Below are 21,011 nucleotides of genomic sequence, written 5' to 3'. Positions count from 1 at the left end.
GCTGGAGAGGGAGGGATGTGCATTCACTCCTGGCTGCTGGAAGCTCATGCCTGCACCTCTGGACGTTGCTCCAGTGGGAGCTTGTGGTCCTTTGCCCTTACACCTTGGAAAATGGAAAGGACATGGGGGAGCCACGTGGCGGGATCCAGGAACGCACCTGGGAGGATGCCCTGGTTTCTTCTCATGGTGTGGTCTCTGTGGTGAAGACCTTCTTGTTGGCCCTGTCGTAGATGGCGTGGGTACCCTCAGCACTTCTGCACCACCCAGCCCAACTCCCAGCTGGCATTTCACACCTGCAGCCCTTTGCCTGGAGCTCTCTGGGAGCTGCCAGCCACAGGTCAAGCCTGAAGTGTGGGGGAATTAACCCCCCGGGGGGAGCCCTCACCTGATGCCAATGGGAGTTGGTGTAGAAACATCCCAGGTCTCACTGATCATGCAAAAAACCTCTGAGATGTAGTTGTGCCCCAGTCTGAGAGTTCTCTGTGCTGGGGTAAGCTACCATTGCCCATGGAAGTGGGTAGAGAGGGGGAGCAGGGAGCGCTGCCTTGATGAGACACCTTTTACTGTTGGCTTCCTTTCCCTGTAACCTTTAGCTCCAGAGTAAACTGCATGTGTTCACATCTTAGTATCTGCTTCTGTAGAGCTAGACAAAGACAACCCTTGTCTCCCCAGAGCTGAGCACATCAGTTCAAGTTCAGTCGCTCAATCGTGTCAGACTCTTTGCGACCTCATGGACTGCAGCACTCTGAGCACATAGTAGCTGCTTAATAAATATGTCTCAGGAGACCGAAAGCCCCCTGCCTCACTAGGCTGTCATGAGGACCAAACAGAATAAAACAAGCAAAAGTGTGTTGGGAATTTCAAAGCACAGGGCTAGTGGAAGGAAGGATGACAACCCGCCTCAGTGGTGGGGCTGGGGAGGTGGGCGGGAGGGGGCCGCCGCACTGGGGGTGTCACAGGACTTGTGTTTGTCTCCACAGTTCCTCCGCACCAGCTCATCCAGACTGAGTCCCCCCGGGAAGGAACTGTGACCTGGAAAACGTATCACACGTACATTAAGGCTTCTGGAGGTTTGGTAGAAAACAACGGGTTTCTTGATTTAATTTGCATTAAAAATTCTTTCTTAAACTGTTGGGTTCATGTTTTATGATTTCTCTAACAATTGCTCTGTTTATGCTAGGGTCGTTTATCAGTGCTTTTATTTTTTTCCCCTTATAATCCAAAGTCTGATAAAGCAGCCTTTTAAATGGAATCATCCTTTATCCCCATTAAAGCTGCCAGACGCTATTTATTGAAACTGAATGAGTAGCAGCGTGACCTGGCTGTGGTGCGTGTGTAACCTTGCACTCCAATCTCTGAGTGCCGTGCCATCCGCTCGTTGCCTGCCTTCGGGGCAAGAATCACTGCCATGTGCAAAAGATACCTATAGTTCCACTTCTTGTCACTCTCTGGCAAGACTGGGTTTTTTAAAATTTGTTTGTTTTAAAAACATTGAGTCACTTCTATTGCAGTGAATAGTGGTGTTTTTTTGTTTTTAAATATGTTGACATTTGGGTCCATTTTCCAACCAGGTGGAATAGATGTCCCCATTGGGGTTTCTGGGACCTAATGCTCAGAGTTGTCATGTCAGCCTAGAAAGTGGTTCCCAGGGTGGAAGCCCTTTCCCTGTAGGCTTCGATTTTCCCTGCCAGGGTTGGACCCCGAGGAAGGGGAGCCCACGCTGCCGCACGGCCTCTGTAACCCCTGGCCCTCTCTCTTCCCCTGCAGGGTACTTGCTCTCTCTCTTCGTGGTGTCCCTCTTCCTCTTGATGATCGGCAGCTCTGCCTTCAGCAGCTGGTGGCTGGGTGTCTGGTTAGACAAGGGCTCACAGGTGAGTTCCCCTTTGGCTCTGGCAAATGTTGAGTCAGTTGCTAAGAGTCTGAACACAATGAGCCTCCCACAGCCCCTGCCACAAGACCAAGGTCAGCGGCTTACAACTATGCAACTTGACTCCCGCAATCCCCTTTGATCTTTCAAGACAAGCAGGGCATCTGAATTTGTATGTGCCACTTTCGAATTTTAAAGGATTGGCTAAAAAGCTTGTGCCAGGCAAATGCAGCCTGTCTGGAGTCACACACAGGCAGGACAGGGTCAGTTTTTTGCAGCCTCTGTTGTAAGGGACCTCGGAGGAGAGTCTGGGAGGGACTGGCAAAGCCTAACGCAGATTTCCATCTTCTTGCCTCTGAAGAGAAACTGACATCTCATCACAGACACTGTCTGATGTCAGTGGGTTCCACTTGGCTTGGCTCCCCAAAGTCCCTCTAAAGGAAGAGGACATGCGAAAGTCAACCTGGATCTGCTGCAGGGCCCCTGAAGGCCTCTCCCTGCCTCCCAGACTTGCATCCAGGCCAGGCCCCTCTTGAGGACTGTTAAGTCTACTCTCCCTCAGGCCTGCTGGAAACTCTCCCAGCTTTTGGCCCATGGTTTCAAAGCTTTCCTGGAGCCCCCAGGAAATGCTGTGAGGTTGCCTCCCCATCCTCCAAGATTACATTTTGGTATAGTTCTGTTGCTATGACAACCAAAGTGGGGAGGCCTTGGGAAGACACAGGCAGAGGAGAGGATGGGATTGCTTTCCTGGAGTTCAGCACAGCTCCCTGAGACCAGTCTCAGGGGGATGGCCTGCACTTTGCAGAAAGAGAGGCACCTCTGGAACATTCCCCCAGATCCTTGCTTGCTTCTGAAGAGCCCTTTCCTTGGAGAACCCAGGGCGTTAGCCAGAGTGAAGCCTCCCCAGTAGGCCAGTGTTATGCTAGCTGGGCAGCAGCCATGACGGCCTACCCATGTGTTGGCTCCACCCCCAGACACCGTGGGCACAGCCCACAGCATAGCGAAGCCTCCTCTTCAAGCTGGTCTTTTGGTCGATTAGCTCCCCAGGGTTGCTCTTGCTTTTATGGATGTGCATCCATCAGCCACCACCTCTGGTTTACATTTCCTCTAGGGCTGTAATCAGCAAAATGGCATTTAGAAGGAAGATGCTTGTTTGCTCCCCAAAGGCAGCCTTGACTTTTAGCACACAGCCCAGAAAAGAATGAAACTGCCAATTTCTCAGGAGGAGGAGATGGCCTCTCCCCAGAAATGGAGGCAAAAGTGTTCTCCTGGGGCAGGATGGAGCCAAGTGGGGTCACTTTGGATCCTCCCAGAGTCTTTGGTTCATCAGACTCCCTCATACCCCCTGGGGACTCCAGGGCAGTGAACCAGTGCCCTCCTAGGTGCACCCCCAGAAAAGGCAAGAAAGAGGACCCTGGGGCTGACCCGTCCTACAGAGATGCTCCTGAGTCTCCCCAAAGGCCCGGTGGCTTCTGCCTTCAGGTCCCTGTCTGGGCCGCCTGAGGGTTGCACAGCCAGCCTGTGGAATCCATATGTTGTTGCTTCTGTAACTTTCCTGGCCCGGCATCACCTCTAGTCCCCTGAGGCACTGTTGGTTTCCAAGACGACTGCCCTGTACAGGTCTTGTCTGTCTGTTGTGCTTTTCCACTGACTGTGCTGAGCCTCGTCGGCCAGGGGCCCTTGGCATCCCAGAGAGCCCAGCAGGAGGACCCATGCAAAGTTCAAGAGCCCCTGCAGGGAACTGACTTGACTTTACCACCTGATTCATTCTTAACTTTTATGCTCGTCTGTTTAGTTTCTTTTCCCTGGGAACATTCTCTGGAAAATTCCCATTCTTTTGACAGTTGATCAGTTCTTGGTGCTTCTTGTTTTCCTCCTAAGATGATGTGTGGGCCTCACAGCAACATGAGCACGTGCGAGGTGGGCATGGTGCTGGCAGACTCCGGGCCGAGGGTGTACCAGTGGGTGTACCCAGGGAGCATGGTGTCCATACTGGTGTTTGGCATCACCAAAGGCTTCATGTTCACCAAGACCACGCTGATGGCCTCCTCCTCCCTGCATGACCGAGTGTTTGACAAGGTACAGTCCCCCTGCCCCTAGCCCATGAGTCAGTGGGGTTTATACAGATCACCTGCGATGCGCCAGACGCTGTGCTGGGCTCTGGGGTGGACACAGTTGCTCACTGAGCTTACCGTTGAGTCTCCCATATCTAATTATCAACCACAAAGGTAAACTCTGGGGAGCTGCAGGTGTGTCATGGGCCCGACGGGGCTGGGGGTGAAGGTGAGGGTCGTCAGGAAGTTTTCTTCCTGAGGACACTGCCATGGCGCCGGTGAGCGCAGGCCCAGAGAGCATCTCTTGAGTCCCTGGGATCCCCTCCTCATTCCCCAGTGGCTGGGGAGGTCCCTGGCTGGAGCTCACAGGGGAGGCCTACATAGAGACAGTGGAACTTGACTTTTTATTGCCCTGGGGCACAAAATCCCCCCATCCTTCATGGAGGCTGAATCCCTCCCCCGTCACGCTCCTCCACGGTGGCCACAGCCTCACTTTTCCAGGATGCCAGGCCCCGGAGGGAAACTCAGGCCTGGTTCGCGATCCCAGGCACCGGGCAGGCCTCCCTGGGTGTCGGCGGCAGAGGGGTGGGGGGCCACCAAACGCACACCTAGACCCTGACTCTCCATGGTCACCCACAGATCCTGGAGAGCCCCATGAGCTTCTTTGACAGGACGCCCACTGGCAGGCTAATGAACCGCTTCTCCAAGGATATGGACGAGCTGGACGTGAGGCTGCCGTTTCACGCCGAGAACTTCCTGCAGCAGTTTTTTATGGTGCTGTTTATTCTCGTGATACTGGCCGCTGTGTTCCCTGCTGTCCTTTTAGTCCTGGCCATCCTGGCTGTAGGCTTCTTCATTCTGTTACGGTAGGTCCATGCGCTGTTTAAAGCGGAGCATACAAAACATGAGCAGGGACCGGGTGATGTCCGGTGGTGCTGAGTCCTTGCTGTCTTCTCTGAATGCCAGAGCATGTTGACTTGGGTGCTGTGCTAAGTGCTCAGCGTACAGCAGGCATTTGATCCGCAAAGCCATGCTGAGAGGTGGGTAGGGTTGGGAGATTAAGTCACTGGTCCCAGGTCAGGAAAGTAGCAACCATGGTTGCTCTCTGACTGATGTTATGTTCTTAACCATGGGGCTCTGCGGTTTCTGCTGCTGCAGGAGAGAGGAGACCAGTACTCAATCTCTCTGAGCTTTGAGAAATAGCCCCACCTGACCACTCATGTGGTCAGCTGTTTGATACTGGGAGGGGAGTCCCTGTACCCACCTTCTCACCCACCCTGGGGAAAAGCAGGAGGGTAGCATCTGTCCCAGCTTTCCAGGAAACCCAGCTCCGCCCTGTCCTGGATGAGCTGGAGTTCTCAGCCGGCAGCTGGTGGTATTGTGTGAGGGCTAAGGATTGGAGATGAGATGAAATTTGCACTAGAGTCCCAGCTCTGCTGCACAACTAGCTGGAGGATCTTGGAGAAGTCAAAGGAATGCTGCAAGCCTCAGTTTCCTCATCTCTAAAATGGTAATCATCAAAACATGCGCCTGCCCTCTTCCAAAGGGGTTCTCGCAAGGATCAGATGAGACTAGGCTGCCTAAATGTTATACAAACTTTGAGTTTCAATAAAACTCAACAAAATTGCCTTGGACTGGACACACAGCATCTCGAAGAGGGTCCCCCAGATTGCAAAGGATTCAGCCCACAAATCCTGGACCCACATCCACCCGTAAACAGGGACACCACACTCAGAGCTGAGCTTGCAAAATATTGCTTTGACCACCATGTGGAGGGTGGATGAAGCTTCAGAAAGATGGGAGAAGGGCTATTGGATTGGAGACTCTTGCAGGGCAGAGTCTGACTGAGAGATGAGACATAGGCAGCAGCAGTCTGGGCAGAAAACAGGTAGATCCTAAAGCCATTTCCAGGATAGTCCACTGAGGTTAGGGGATGGGAGAGGCCAAGGACGCATCCAAGATGGGGAGCAATGTGAAGACAGATGTGAGTGACACAGGAGGAGACGCAGTTGAGGGTGATCAAGATTACGGGTTTGTTTTTGGATAGTTCAAGGCTGTGGATCAAGTCTACGGATGAGCCAGCCGACAGTGGGAACTGTGAGTGCAGGGATGCATGGGGGGAGACGCAGACTCTGCATCCTCGGCTGAAGCTGGCATCACCATGGGAACTAGCACGTGCGCCCTGGGAGTTGGGGAAGCTGGGCTCTCACTTCCGTCTCCCACTGCCCCCTTGGTGACTCTGGGAGAGGACACGTGGGCCTCCGTGTCTGGCCTCAAGGGTCTCTTGTGATGATCTAATAAAAATGATGTCTGTAGGTCTTTTTTACAAATATAAAAGGTGCGTGCCTGCTCAGTTGCTCAGTGTCTGACTCTGTGACCCCATGGACTGTAGCCTGCCAGGCTCCTCAGTCCGTGGGATTTTCCAGGCAAGAATACTGGAGTGGATTGCCATTTCCTCCTCCAGGGGATCTTCCCAATCCAGGGATCAAACCCATGTCTCCCACATCTACATTGGCAGGCAGCTTCTTTACCACTGAGCCACTGGAGAATCTCCCACGTCATGGGTGCCACGTCTTATTAAGAAAAGTGATTCCTTGGGCTAGTGTTAGTTTTTACAATCCACGTATTTGTCTGACGGTCGTTCCTGTCTGTTCTCCTCTCTGTGTTTTTTATTTACTTTGCAAAAGGTTTTTCTCTGCACTGCATTCTTATTTGCTGTAAGACAGGCCAGATCAGGCTGATCCAGACTGAATTATTCGATGTTTCTAACTAACTCACTTGAACTCTGAACAAATGAGGTTTCCCTTCCTCTGCCCTGGGTCAGATTCACTGTCATGGATCAGCTGCCACTGTGCATGCTGAGGGCAGTGGTCTCGCACTCACTGGGGCCCAGGGGGAGTTACATACTGTGAAGAGTCTGGTTTTAAAGTCAGTTCCTAAGGAGATGATGTTTGTATATTGCTCAAAATTACCTTTGAAACTGCCTTTAGAAGACCTCACGCTGGCAGTTGATATGCCAGATTCAGATTTTCCTCCAGAACTGGAAGAGATCCCTTTTTATTTGGTTGTGTGTATAGGCACTCAGGTGTGTCCGACTCTTTGTGACCCTTTGGACTGTAGCCGACCAGGCTCCTCAGTCCATGGGATTTCCCAGACAAGAGTACTGGAGTGGGTTTCCATGCCCTTCTCCCGGGGATCTTCCCAACCCAGGAGTCTCGTCTCTTGTGTCTCCTGCGTTGCAGGAGAATTCTTTACCCACTGAGCCATCGGGGAAGCCCTTTTTGTTTGGTTGGATTGTGTTTAGGAGTTGCAGTGTGTGAAAATCTCTAGTCTTTGAAAAGACTAGAGTCACAGCGTGTGCAGTGAGACCCTCTTGCTACAGGAAGCCTTCAGAACTGAGAACGCAGGAAGGAGTGGCTCGATTTTCCGAGACCCTCCCTCCCTCCCTGACACACAGGGATGGCTGCTCCCAGAGGAGAACGGCGGGCCAGCCCCTCCTCCCTCGTTCAGTGGCACTGGCACCGAACATCTGTCTTGAGCGCCCAGTTGGGTTTGAGTGAGCCAAGGGGAGCCCTGGGAAACCCTATCTGGGGCTCTCGTGGTCTCCCTGCAGCGTCTTCCACAGAGGAATCCAGGAGCTCAAGAAGGTGGAGAACATCAGCCGGTCCCCCTGGTTCTCCCACATCACCTCATCCATGCAGGGCCTGGGAACCATCCACGCCTACAACAGGAGGGAAGACTGCGTTAGCAAGTGAGTCCTGCGCTGGGCTGCCCCCGGGCTTCTGCTCCCTGCTGGCCCGGCTCTGAGGAGGGACGTCTGAGGGATGGGGACAGGCCGGATGGAGAGCTGGTAGAATGGAGGGGGAGCCCCTCATGCACTAAGCCTTTTTCCCCAATGTCCGAGGCCCCCAAACACTCAAATTCATCCAATGACAAGCTTACCATGGCGCTTTATGTGTTTTATTTTTCCTCTCTAAAAGTAGAATGTTTTCAGGTCAGGAAAATAGGAGAAAACAACGACGGCAACAAAAATCACCCATAGGCCTGCAACCCAAATCCTAGTAATATTTTTGTGTATTTCCTTCCAATCTTTTCTGTTTTTCTATTTCTGAAGCATTTAGAGTCATTTTTGTCTTGTTTTATTTTTAAATAGCAGTTTTTTCATGTTATTACATATTCCTTGTAAAGGTCATTCTGAAAGTGAAAGTCGCTCAGTCGTGTCCGACTCTTTGCAACCCCGTGGACTATACAGTCCATGGATTTCTCCAGGCCAGAATACTGGAGTGGGTAGCCTTTCCCTTCTCCAGGGGATCTTCCCAACCCAGGGATCAAACCCAGGTCTCCCACATTGCCGGCAGATTCTTTACCAGCTGAGCCACCAGGGAAGCCCAAAAGGCCACATTACATCTCATTTAATAGATGGACCAGTTTTCTTTTTTTTAAGATGCCAGGACTAGGTTAATAAATTTTTCTGGAGTCGTCCAGCTCCAAACTTCTAAAACATCATATAATCATATGTTATCACTGTGTTATCAGTCACAGTAGGCTCACTGTGGTAACAAACAGCTCTAAATTTTAGGGGCTAACCCAACACATGTTTATTCTTCCTCAAGTCGTAAGTGAACAAGGGTCCATGGGGCAGGGGTCGGCGATTCTGCTCCATACTCAAGCACACAGTCTCTCTCCATCTCACAGCTCCTCTGGTCTAATTGGAAGGTAAGAGCAGAGATGTGAGTGGAGGACCCCAATGAAGGTGCTTATAATTTATGTACATTCACTGGCCGGATTTCAGTCACATGGGTGCGGCTAACTGCAAAGGAGGCTGGGAAATGTAGTCCAGCTGTAAAAATGGAATTTGATGAATCTATAGTGTTTCTGCCCGACAGATGTTCTTATTCCACCCCCATCCTTTCTTAAAAGCTTAATGTACACTTCATAGGTTGCATCTCTTTCTCCCTGCCACCCACAACCTCAGTGTAGACCTGGCACTCCAGCCTGTCTTTACTTCAGTCAGCAGCTAGCCTTGTTACTGGTTTGACCTGAACATCATTTGTCAAGGGCCCTGCAATGCACCCCCTTCCAGTGTCTTAGTCATGGGCCATTCGTCAGCTCTCAACAAGCAACAGATTCAAGCCTTGTCTTCCAGCAGATTGTCCTCCAAGGTTTCCAGAACAATCCTATAGGCGAGCTGAGCCCCCACAGTATTGATGGGCTCTGCCGTCTTAATCCATTCTTTTCAGTCATGGACTTTCCAGAGGGCTTGGGCTTCTGACCTGAGTTGCTTTTGCAACCAGACAAAAACGCTGCAGCACTAAAAAAGGGTTTGAGGTCATATTCCAATTTGACCCCAGCCAGTGGTTCTGTTTCTGCACAACCTAACCAAGCACACAGAGAAGGCCACAGATGGCTCCTAAGTCACTCAAGCTGTCAGTTGAATTTGTAGGCTTTTCAGCGACATGGTAAAAACATCATGGTGTTTGGAAGAATATTTTAACTGAGGAAAGTAAGTCAGAGTGGAAACAGAGAGGGCCAGCCTGGGTGCTCAGAGGTGTTTCAGGCCAGAACCCTTGGAGGAGGTTTAGAACAGGATGAGCAGCAGCGCCTGAGGACGTCAGGACTCTGCCAGTGCAGGAATCTCAACTCCTAGGGGTTTAAACATCGAATGGTTTTCAATTTTACCAATAATTTCTTTTATCAGTTGTTCTGAAGAAGCCCCTTTCCCAGGAGGTCAGGGGAACCTTTAGTGGCAATTGTGATTGATGTCCCTTCTGGTCTGTTTAGCTCAGTTCCGTTAAAATTACTCTCTTAAATGTACACAAATCATAGCGCACACACCCCCGCCCCCTGGGCATCTGCTCAGAGAATTGGAGCAGTCATGCTGTGTTGCCATATGTCTCGGGCAAGGGGGCAGGGTAGCTGTTAGGAAGCACCTGGTCTGTTGTATTAAACACCCCCTCCCTTTTCTCTGAGCCTGGTTATCTGAGGCTGGTGCAAGGAGATGGAGTCGGGGAATAGGGGAAGGAACACTCTCAGGTGACCACTGTCTATTTCTGCTGCTCATTTCTGCTGATCCAGCTCCTCATGCAGATGTGGCGTGGCACGGGAGAGCCCCCGCCAGGACCCAGGTCCCCAGCCACTCTGCTGGACACTGCCCATGGGCTCTACTTTGTTCTTCTGTGAGCTCCGCCTGGCAGCCTCACTGCTTTCCTTTGATGTGGGGCCTCTTGCTTCATGTCAATCAGTGTGGCATCAAGATTGCAGCCCCACATGCCACCTTCCCTCTGAACCCCCACTGTAGGTACTGTAGGAATGGGCAGGACCATCTCCCACACATCTGGGGAATGAGCAACTCCAGGGATGGGTCTTCCCCATCCCCTAGCTGTGTTATTGCTCTGTCGCTCTGCCCGGTGCCCCCTCTCCTCTTTGGCCCAGGAGACATGCAGCAGGAGTGCAAGATGTCAGCTTACTCTTTTTCCCTCCAGCTTTATAAGCAATTGCCTCGAATCTTCTTTCCCTGAAATGGGGAGGAGAACCAGTCCAGCGCTCTCTCTTCCTTTCCCTACCATCACAAACACTGAGATTCCCTCTGCATCCCCCCACCCCCTTTATAGATCAAAGGGGTCAACAGTCGTTTCCACTGGGCCTTTGGGGGACGGCTAACCTGAAGACAAGGGTCCTTTGAAGGTTGAACATGAGGTTCCCAGCCCCTTTTGTTCTCAGCTATGGGTTCCAGCTGCCAGTTCTGGGAAAGACAGAAAGAGCCCACTCAGCACCGTACTGTGTTGCCACCTGGGATTTCTCAAAATACGTGCAAATCAAAGATGCTTATGGTGGCAGATTTTAGAGTCTGGATCTATGCTAATCTTTGTAAGAGATTCCTATGTACTAATGTGTTGGCCTTTGATTAAAAATTCCTCTTGCCCTACTTCCCTGGTAGCCCTAACCCTAAGTCTATGGAAGCACAACCCGACCTCCTGCTTTGTCTCATCTCTTAATGTTAGGTTCAAGATGCTGAATGATGAAAACTGCAGCCATCTCCTGTACTTTAACTGCGCTCTCAGGTGGTTTGCTCTAAGAATGGATGTCCTCATGAACATCGTCACCTTCATTGTGGCCTTGTTGGTGACCCTGAGTTTCTCCTCTATCAGTGCTTCTTCCAAAGGCTTGTCATTGTCTTACATCATCCAGGTAACAGCTAGTGTAAGGCTGGGCTTGGCCTGGAGGCTCTGGCATAGAGTGTATCAGGGAGGGTGGACATAACAGAAAACCTAACTCGAATGGGCTTAAATAATAAAGAAGGCTCGCAGCAGCTCACATGGTTAAAAGGTCTGGCAGCTGTATGGGCTTCAGGTGCAGTTGGATCATCGCCCCTGGCTTTATCCTCCTATAATGACTTCCTTCATGGTTGTACAATGGTGGCTGGCAGCCTCTAGAGGCTCTAGCAGGAAGAAAGCAGGAGCAAAGTCTTTCCTGCTCCAGCCACTGAACAAAAGCCCTTGCTTTACTCTTACTGGATTAATTTAGGCATCCCAGAACTATTGATAATTCGTGAACTGATGGGATTGAGATGATTGGCTTAGGCCAAGGGAGGGAGTCACGCTCCATCCTGCCCCAAGTCACACAGCTGCCCCACAATGGGAAGAGGGAAGGGAATACTGGAGAAGCAACCATGATGTCCATGACAAATTATTACTGACTTCTCTTTTGAGTTGCTTTGGTGTTTTTCTTTTGAAAAATAACAACAATATGGAAATAATAGTAATAAGGAATGATAATGATAATAGGGAAACACATGCTATTTTTGGCACTGTTTTAAATCCTTTACATAAATTAACTCATTTATCTTCACAATAATCCATGAGGTAGGCATGCTGTAATCCCCATTTTACAGGTGAGGAGACCTAGGCACAGGAAGACTTGCCAGGATCACACACCTGCATGTGTGAGAGTCAGGATTTGAACCCCCATCTGGGTTTGATACCCATCTGAGTTTACATAGAGTAGACACAGGCTACGTGCTTCACGTTTCTCTCTTTGGAAGCCATTCCTATGCAGTCTTTACCCCAGTGCTCTGACATTCTAGGACGACAAATCTGAGTGGTGGTCTGTTTCCATTGATTCTGTTCAGGCTGGGAAGAGAATAAAGTCAAGTCTCTCTTCAAGCGGAAAAATTCCTGCTTTCCCTCCCTGACTCTTTTCCTCCTGTTGATACTGTCTTTGTCTCCTTTCCCTTTGTTTTCTCGTCCTGTGACTCACATTGCTTGAATACTGGATTTCTTGCATCAGCACTCTGTGTTTCCTTTCTTTCATCTCAAAGTCTCCCTGTTCTTGTCTTTTTATTTTTATTCTGGGAATTTTCCTTTGCTTTGTCATTCAGCCATTCTTTGCATACTTAATTTTCACATACTCTTTCTTAGCCTCTGAGTTTTTAAAAGAATCATCTTTAAACATGTATTTTATAGCTCTCTGAGGATATTGATCAGATTAAACTCTAAACTCTGCCTTTCTTAAACTCTCTTCTCTTCTTTGACTGATATCTGCTGTTTTCCAGGGTCAGGCTTTTTGTTTGTTTGTTTATCTGGTTCTATTTGTTATCTGGTTCTTGCTCTTCCCTGCATTGGTTTTGTTCATATGTCCCTTCATCCTTTTGTGTTTAAGTATGAGAATCTATGTTGGGTTTTCAGGGTTTCCTCTGTCTTTGTGTATGCTTCACTAGGTCTCTCCTGATAGGAGGTTTTATGACTGTGGATGGGTGGGTTGGACTTGTCCACAGGCTGCTTCACTTCAGGAAAGCAGCCAGGGAGCAGGCCTCCAGGCACACAAAAGCTAGTTTTAAAGGGGCTTTATCTAGGAGCCCCATTTATCCCCAAATAATTTATTCAGTTTCTTTAAAGAAGCCTGTGTGTGTGTGTGTGTGTGTGTGTGTGTGTGTGTGTGTTGGCCTAGGGGTAGTGTCCAGCTGGGAGGAAGATGAGGAAGGGGAAGAAATGGGTCCAACAGGAGTTTTGTCAAGGCACCATCTCTCAGTCAGTCTTTGAGGGCCCCTCACACCTGGAGCCTCTCTGAATTCTGCTACATAGAACACTCTGGAAGCCCCTGCAGCACACTCTGCCTCTATCCTATCAAAAGGCTTTCATCCTCTTTCCATCTTCCAGAAACTTGTAACTCTCATTCAATACCTCTTCCCAAGCCCCTGCTTGCTGTTCATGGTCCATTCCTTTTTGAAGTCTCTCTACCATCATTTTAATAATACTTTGGAAAAGAGGAGGAACAAAAACATATGCTCAGGACACTATGTTAAGCGAGGAAAATAGATTTTCCTTGGGTAGGTAGTTTCCCTCATTGATGGCTGATCTTATTTGTTGTTGCCTAGTAAAGTATTAAACGGATGATGTCGACTAGATTCCTGTACTTGTCTCAGCTTTCCTCAACTGAGGTCATGCTCTTGGGAGATATCACCAGCTTTCTGTGAGACTGTTTTCAAACATGCCTGTAAGGCTGGAGAACTTGCCCACATCAAGATCTAGGGGATATGTTTCTTGCAACTGGCTTTCTTGAGCATTAGCCCCCTTTGGAGAATACAGAAAATCCAGCTGACAGAGCTTCCCTTGAGAACAGAGGCGACTCCTAGATGGATGAGAATTTGTTGTGAAGTCCCACAGAGCAGAAAGCAAATGCAAAGTAATATCACATAACATCATGGAGAGAACAAACACTTCCTGGGGCCAGCACTGTGCTGACAAGGGGATTCTAACCCTGTGGAGGGCTGCCTGGGGCCTTGAAGAGCTGATACCCTTGAATTTTTTTTTTAACTTTTTATTTTGTATTGGAGTATAGACAATTTACAATGTTGAGATCCTTACAGGTGAACAGCGAAGGGACTTAGCCATATATATGCATGCATCCATTCTTCCCCAAACTCGCCTCCCATCCAGGTTGCCACATAACATTGAGCAGAGTTCCATGTGCTATACAGTGGATCCTTGTTGACTGTCCATTTTGAATATAGCAGTATGTACATGTCCATTCCAACTCTCTAACTATCCCTTCCCCACTTCCTTCTCCCTCGGCAACCATGAGCTCATCTCTTTCTGTTGTACCTAAGTTCATTTGCTGATACCCTTAAATTTAACAACAACAACAACAAAAATGTATGTGCCTTTCTCAAGAGCAGGAATCGTTCACTCACTCACCAGATGTCCACTGAGCACCTGCCAGGAGCTGGAACCATGCTGGCTGCTGTGGGTTCAGCTGTGAACAAGCTGGGCAAGTCCATGCACTCATGAGCTTACATTCTAGTGGGATGGGATAAATAAGCGTGCAAGTAAATAAATAAGACTTCAGAAACTGTTGAACTGTTATGAAGATAATGAAGCAGGGTAACTGGCTGTCAGTGGGGAAGCCACATGAGACCCCATAGAGTCAAGGAAGGTCTCTGCCAGGAGGTGACTTGTGGGCTGATATCTGAACTTGATAAAGAAGGAGCCAAGGGAAGACAGAGGGAAGAGAGCTTCAGGCTGAAGGACCAGGGATTTGGCTAGGGCATATCTGTGGGGGAACCACCATCCAACCTGCCCAGTACATGCCTGCCCTCAAATCTCAGGGTTGGCTTCTGGGGGATCCTGGCCTAAGGCGGGTGTCCTTAGCAGGCCATGGTCTAAGGCTAGATTCTCTCATGTCTGAAGCAGGCTGAGGGCTTGATGGTTTTCTTCCTCTTCTGTCATCTGTGGTGATTGGGGCTTTCCGGCTGCAGGCGGGGTAATCGGGGAGGGCACAGAGGTGCAGGACCCCACAAAGTGGCTTCAAGGGGTGGGCACCCAGCAGTGCAGAGGCCCCCTGGAGAACTTCTGCTTACAGGAATTCCCCACCGCTCCAACCAAGAGATCTGTGCTGGAGCGATGCTGTGGTGGGTTGACTCTGACCATCTGGAGTGCCAGGGAGGATGTAATTACCATTTGTTTCTACATACAAAGGAAGTGTTTAAGGCAAAACACCCCAACAGGAGTGTCTTTACATCTGGACCCTTGGCTGGGAGCGGAGGCCTATTTTTGTGTGGTCCTGAGTGAGACCGGAGGGTGACTCACAGCTGCCCCTGAAGGCAGAAAGGGCTCTGACTGCTGTCGCTTGTTCCCCCTCCATAGCTAAGCGGGCTGCTCCAAGTGTGTGTGCGAACGGGGACCGAGACCCAGGCCAAGTTCACCTCCGTGGAGCTGCTCAGGGAGTACATTTCGGTAAGAAATTGGGCCCAGAGGAGGAGCCAGTTAACTCTGGCAGAACTTAGGCATTTGCTCCTTTTTCACGTGTGCATATTCTTAAAATCCGTATTTATATACTCTAAAGTCCTTAATGCTGAGGGAGAGGTTCTTTTTAAAAATATTTCCTCAAGGGGTTTCTGTACCCAGAAAAGAGAATTCAGTGGCTTACTTTAGTTTCTAAAAATTAATATTTGGCTGACTAAATTTAAAAATCTAGTCTAACTCTTCTTTAAAAGCTTTTTCTGTTCCCCTTACAAATCCTGCTGTTCTTTGAAAAGCAGTCTCGCCAATTCAAGCAATCACTTTTAAGGGCCTTTGAACAGCATTTGGCCCCATTTGCAAACTTAATTAAACACTTTAAAACATTTTAAACTGCATTTTAAAATTTAATGTATTCCGTTTCCTTTTTAAGTACCTCGATAATCTGATTCAACAAACAAACCTTCCTGAGGTTATATAAATCTAATAAATTAAACTTATAAATATGGAGAGCTTTAAGTTCTCATAACAATCCCAATGCAGTATATAAACAGTAAGTTTTTAAACCTAAAACCATGTTAAAATAAGTTATTCAATTATACATTTTAATTTAGAATCACAGTCTGAATGTTGTTAACATTATGAATAGTTAAAACACCAAGTATGCAGAGTTTATAAACTAAAAATATTACCATTATAATTTTGCTTCTCTTAAATACTATTATTACTAATTCTAAATCTTCTAGGGGTTAAAAATACTCACTGTCTAGGAATACTATTATTTTCTCAGCTAATTGTGGTTGCCTATCGACCAGCAATTTGAGCTGGTCAGCCACCCTAATGGGGATCATGGGAGCCTTATTTCTCCCTGGTTAACAGGGACTTTATAATTCAGAGGAGGGGTTAGTCTTATAATGCAGTCACGTTGCTTCACTGCTTAATTAGACTTTGCATTTCTTGGGCTCTTAAGAAACTTTAATTCCTTTTCCATGTAACTCTGAACTTGACATGCTGTGCTTCCTACTTCTAACACCGCAGTGACTCTAGCAGATAATGAAATTGTGTCTGACTGAATTCTGCAAATCTCTCAAGGCTTGGTCTGGATTGCTCATAATGCTGACACGTGCTGAGGCTCACAAGGACCAGTATGCACTGCTCCTTATATTTATTCATCCCTCTATTCACTAAGCCCTGGCCCTACAACTTTTCTTTCTATTTCTCAAAGTCCTTGAGCTTTTTCTGGCCTCAGGGCCTTTGTACTAGCAGCTCTCTGTCTGGAACGAATCTTCTCACAGTTGGCACTGTCTCAGCATTCCAGGTCTCACCTTGAATGTCACATCCTCATAGATGCCTTCCTCAACACCGTTACTTTCACTTCTACCCCTTTCACCACACATACTCTGTATTCTACAGCAATAGTCTCTTTAACTGTCTTCATTTCTCACTTCTTTTCTTGTTTTATTATCTGAGTTCCCCATTGCAGTGTGAGTTTCTGCAGTGCAGTATCCTTTTTGGTCTAGTTCACCATCATGAATACCAGTACCTAGAACTGTGTGAATGAATGCATGAATGAATGAGTGAAATGAATGGGAAAGCAAATGACTATTAACCTGCCATTTGTTATTCTGCTTTTCAGACCTGTGTTCCCGAACGCACTCACCGCCTCAAGGTGGGGACCTGTCCCCACGATTGGCCCAGCCACGGGGAGATAACATTCAGAGACTATCAGATGAGATACAGAGACGATTCTCCCCTTGTTCTCAATGGGCTGAACTTGAACATCCAAAGTGGGCAGACAGTTGGGATCGTTGGAAGAACAGGTTCTGGTGAGGACCAGCTCTGATCGCGTCTTTTGCAGGTCGTTTTCTTTGCATTTCCACTGGGTGTGCTAGTTATATCACGCCAGAGGGTGATGTGTGTGTGTAGCGGATTGGCTGTTTTTTTCCTGAAATGTCTTTATTGTAAATTGGGATTTCAGGTTGAATGGGTGTGTATGCAGTTGGAAGTAAACACACATCAGTTTTTGAATTAATTAAGTGAGAATCATTCTGTTGAGATGAGGCCCAGAAGATGAGTCACGCGCTAACAGCCCTGCAGGGATGGGCAGGGTAATAGTGTTAGGGTAGTCAATCACCCCTGCAGAGTGGGACTTCTGTCTGTACACTCATCCGCACAGAGCCATTTTCACTGCATTAAAAATTCACTTGATTAGACAGATACTCAGATATGATGCAATGCAAACTTATGTGAGATTTGCTGCTTCTACATTTATTGTTCCCAGGCAAGTCATCCTTAGGAATGGCTTTGTTTCGTCTGGTGGAGCCCGCTGGTGGCACGATCCTCATTGATGGCGTGGATATCTGCACTGTTGATTTGGAAGACCTCAGAACCAAGCTGACTGTGATCCCTCAGGATCCTGTCCTGTTTGTAGGTACAGTAAGGTAGCTGTTTTTGATCGCTGTGCATCCCTATTTTTGGATAGTGAAATCAGAGTAACAAGAGCTTTGAGAAGTTGTCACACAGTGGCTGGCCTGGGGTTGTTCTATCTGAGGGAAGTCATGTCCTGAGATGTTCACAAGCTTTGGGGGAGCTGAGGACCAAGGCCCTGAAACCTGTGTTTCATAAACTGCATTACAAATAAGCAAGATGCTATGTGCAGGGTGAGCAGACATCCCGGTTGACTCTGGGATGCCTGTCCAGGATTCTATCAGGTTTAGCCATGGCCTAAATTACCCCAGTTTGCACAATACAATAAACGGTTATTCTACATATGTAGCCGTCCTTTGGAAGCACGTCAATTCATTCCCACTAAGAAGTGAACAGAGGCACTCACCTGGTGGTCCAGCGGTTAAGACTGTGCCTTGCAATGCAGGGGACTCAGGTTACATCCCCGGTTGGGGAACTAAGATCCCACAGGCTGCAGAGCCACTAAGCCCACTTGCTCTGGGGCCTGTGAGCCACAACTAGAGAGAAGACCTGACACAGCCAAATGAACAAATAAATATTAAAAGAGAGAGAGAAGTGAACAGAAGCTGCTCAAGTACAAGAAAAGTAGGGCCATCGCAACCTCTACAGGGTTCAGGATCTGTTGGCAAGGCACAGGGGAAAACCACAGTTTCTCATTTAGCCCAGTGCAGCGGTTGCCCTTCTAACAAGAGGGACCTTTTGCTGACTGAGTTCCAGCTGAAGTAGGGGGCCATATTGAGAGTTGTGTAAAAAGAAGGACATTCCGTGTCTTGAAACACCAGACTCACACCCTGCACGTGAGACGCTCACCCTCTGTGAGGCCCTGAAGCTGCTGACAAAGCTTTGCTTCTCAAGGCAGAGTGAATGCACCAGTGAGTGGAATTGCTTGCTCCCTCTCTCTGCCAAGACTCTGCATGAGGTCAGACCTGCTGTTCTGCACACAGCCACCGAGAGGACCGAATGTGTCTCCTTGGTGCCTCGCTTGGCGGCAGTCTGCCCACCTTGGTGTGGTCTCTGCTCCATCCCAGAGTCATGGGTCTGTAGTCTCTCGGCCTGAGGTTTGTATTTCATGAACCACTGTCCCAGGCTAAGCACTGCCCTTGTTGCCGCAGCGTCACCACTTACCACCTCTGCTCTTCCCCTCGTGCTGTGGAAAATATGCTCTTCCATCCGCTCATCCTCAGAAATTCAGCTTCCTCTCCTTTCCTTCACTGCAGGTACAACTTGGACCCGTTTGAGAGTCACAGTGATGAGATGCTCTGGCAGGTTCTGGAGAGAACATTCATGAGAGACACAGTAGGTCACTGGGGCTGTCCGGGACGTGTCCATTTCCTAGCCCCAGTGCCCCAAATACCTGGTCCAGGTTTAAATTTGGCTAGTTGTTTGCTGGCACCACATATGTTGATCCTTATCACTCCTTGTTAAGAGCTGCAATAGACTATTTATTAGGCCAGTTCAATGGCCTAAATAGAGTCAAGAGCACTACCTGCAGTATCTCAGTTAGTCCTGATCACAACCCTCTGAGGTTAGTACTCCTACCCTCACTTTTAGAGATGCAGCACTTAAGACTCAGGGTAGTAAGCTCTGAGTGGCAGAATGGAGACTTGAACTTAAGGCCATCTGACTCTAGAGCAGAGGAAGTGCCAGTAGCCTCATTTGCTTACTGAAACAGATAAGCTCTGGGAAGGTGCAGGGTATGGTGTGGAATGAACCATCTGTGAGACGTGGCCCTGTCCTGTATGAGCTGTGGCTGGGTCAGCAGGTGAGCATGGGCACTTCTGCAGCCCAGAGGGAATTTTTCCCCGGGACTTGGGACCAAGGTGAGCATCTCCCAAAGCCGCTTTGACTTAAAATGCTAAATAAATCAGACTCTGTCTTACCTTTCCTTGATGACCAGAAAACACCCACCCCATCTCTATTTTATCCGTGGAAACAGGGACACTGAAAGCCATTTACAGTTGTTTGTGTTTCTCTGGAGCCCTCTGTGCATCATTTGTACTCTTTTGGCAAGGTGTCTACGGGGTTCTATGAATCACGCTGTGATTTTAAATTATTAATGTCTGCCTACTCCTTGGTCTCTCCCTGGTGCCTGTTCGCAATATTGAAATGATTGTTGTCTTGCGCTTTCTTTTCTGCAGTAAAATAAAGCCAGCTGATAAATGCAAGAGAAGGGGGCCATCAATATAGCGGATGCAGGACAATTTTATAGATCATCAGTACAGATATGGCATTCTCTGTGTTTTATAGATAATGAAACTCCCGGAAAAATTACAGGCAGAAGTCACAGAAAATGGAGAAAACTTCTCAGTAGGGGAACGTCAGCTGCTTTGTATGGCCCGAGCGCTTCTCCGTGATTCAAAAGTAAGGAAGCAGCACAGGAAATGGATTGGTCACGTTTTTTATATTCCCTGCAGCGCCACTCAATCCAGGGGACAGAGCCACGTGTTTGTCTTTCAGCAAAGAGAGAGGAATTGGTCCATTTAAAAACCGATCACTTTTCTTAAGACAAAGTTGTGAAGGGTAAAAATTGAAAAATAACAGCTATTTACAGCAATAGCACCTGCCTCCCCTGGGCCTCTCCCCGGGAGGGCTTGCTTAGCTATTCTTTCTGTCCTCCTAAGTGGTTTGGGTTTGAGAAATCAGCCTCTCAACATTTCCCCTTTGTCCCTGAACAAGTCTGAGGCCTGATAAACAGTACCCAGGATACTGAAAAAGGGCTTCAGTATGCCAGTCTATGAGGACTATAAAATTATACTCATTTTTCTTAGTGACTTACTCATCTTTGCTTACTGATTTCAAGGAAAGGATTGCTGCTGCTTTAGAAACCCCATTCTCCAATCAACCAGACTTTAAAAAATACCATGAAAACAAATAAGTGGTTGCCTATTTTGTCCACTCTTAAGAAGGTATTTAAACATTAGGTAGATAATTGTAAGTGTATTCTGTGTGTTTAAGTGTAAGTTTGTTACAATCTTCCAATTAAATTCAGTGACCCAGAGAAAATTCTGCCATAAGAAATTCAGGCTATTCCATAATGTTAAGTTGTATTTGGGCTTCCCTGGTGGCTCAGTGGTAAAGAATCCGCCTGCAATGCAGAACACCTGGGTTCGATCTCTGGGTCTGGAAGATCCTCTGAAGAAGGAAATGGCAACCCACTCCAGTATTCTTGCCCAGGAAATCCTGTGGACAGAGGAGCCTGGTGGGCTGCAGTCCATGGGGTCGCAAAAGTCAGACACGACTTAAGTGACTAAAGCATCACCACCAAGTTGTATATTATGATATACTACAAAACTGTGATAGGTATAGGTGAACAGCCTTAGACATGGTAATTGACATGGCTTTTATTTACTATATTAAAGAATATTTTGGTAGAATTTTAACTTTATAATA

The 21,011-nt window shown here is 48.1% G+C and overlaps 1 protein-coding gene across 1 annotated transcript in view; it reads left to right on the top strand.

Annotated features, from left to right (window-relative positions):
• The window catches only part of ABCC12 (ATP binding cassette subfamily C member 12), a 61,502-nt gene that overhangs the window by 38,028 nt on the left and 2,463 nt on the right, over positions 1 to 21,011 (top strand). The window contains exons 17-27 of the mRNA XM_025268606.3: positions 981 to 1,070; positions 1,768 to 1,871; positions 3,749 to 3,946; positions 4,561 to 4,787; positions 7,535 to 7,672; positions 10,923 to 11,109; positions 15,063 to 15,152; positions 16,792 to 16,981; positions 17,437 to 17,596; positions 18,839 to 18,917; positions 19,869 to 19,982. Of these exons, the coding sequence (XP_025124391.3) occupies positions 981 to 1,070; positions 1,768 to 1,871; positions 3,749 to 3,946; positions 4,561 to 4,787; positions 7,535 to 7,672; positions 10,923 to 11,109; positions 15,063 to 15,152; positions 16,792 to 16,981; positions 17,437 to 17,596; positions 18,839 to 18,917; positions 19,869 to 19,982 (1,577 nt within the window). The remainder of the gene's footprint in view (positions 1 to 980; positions 1,071 to 1,767; positions 1,872 to 3,748; positions 3,947 to 4,560; positions 4,788 to 7,534; positions 7,673 to 10,922; positions 11,110 to 15,062; positions 15,153 to 16,791; positions 16,982 to 17,436; positions 17,597 to 18,838; positions 18,918 to 19,868; positions 19,983 to 21,011) is intronic.

Source organism: Bubalus bubalis, chromosome 18 (genome assembly GCF_019923935.1).
Source record: "Bubalus bubalis isolate 160015118507 breed Murrah chromosome 18, NDDB_SH_1, whole genome shotgun sequence".
Classification (NCBI taxonomy): domain Eukaryota; kingdom Metazoa; phylum Chordata; class Mammalia; order Artiodactyla; family Bovidae; genus Bubalus; species Bubalus bubalis.
Note: the sequence above shows the minus strand (reverse complement) of the source record. Positions and strands in the feature narration are given on the sequence as shown.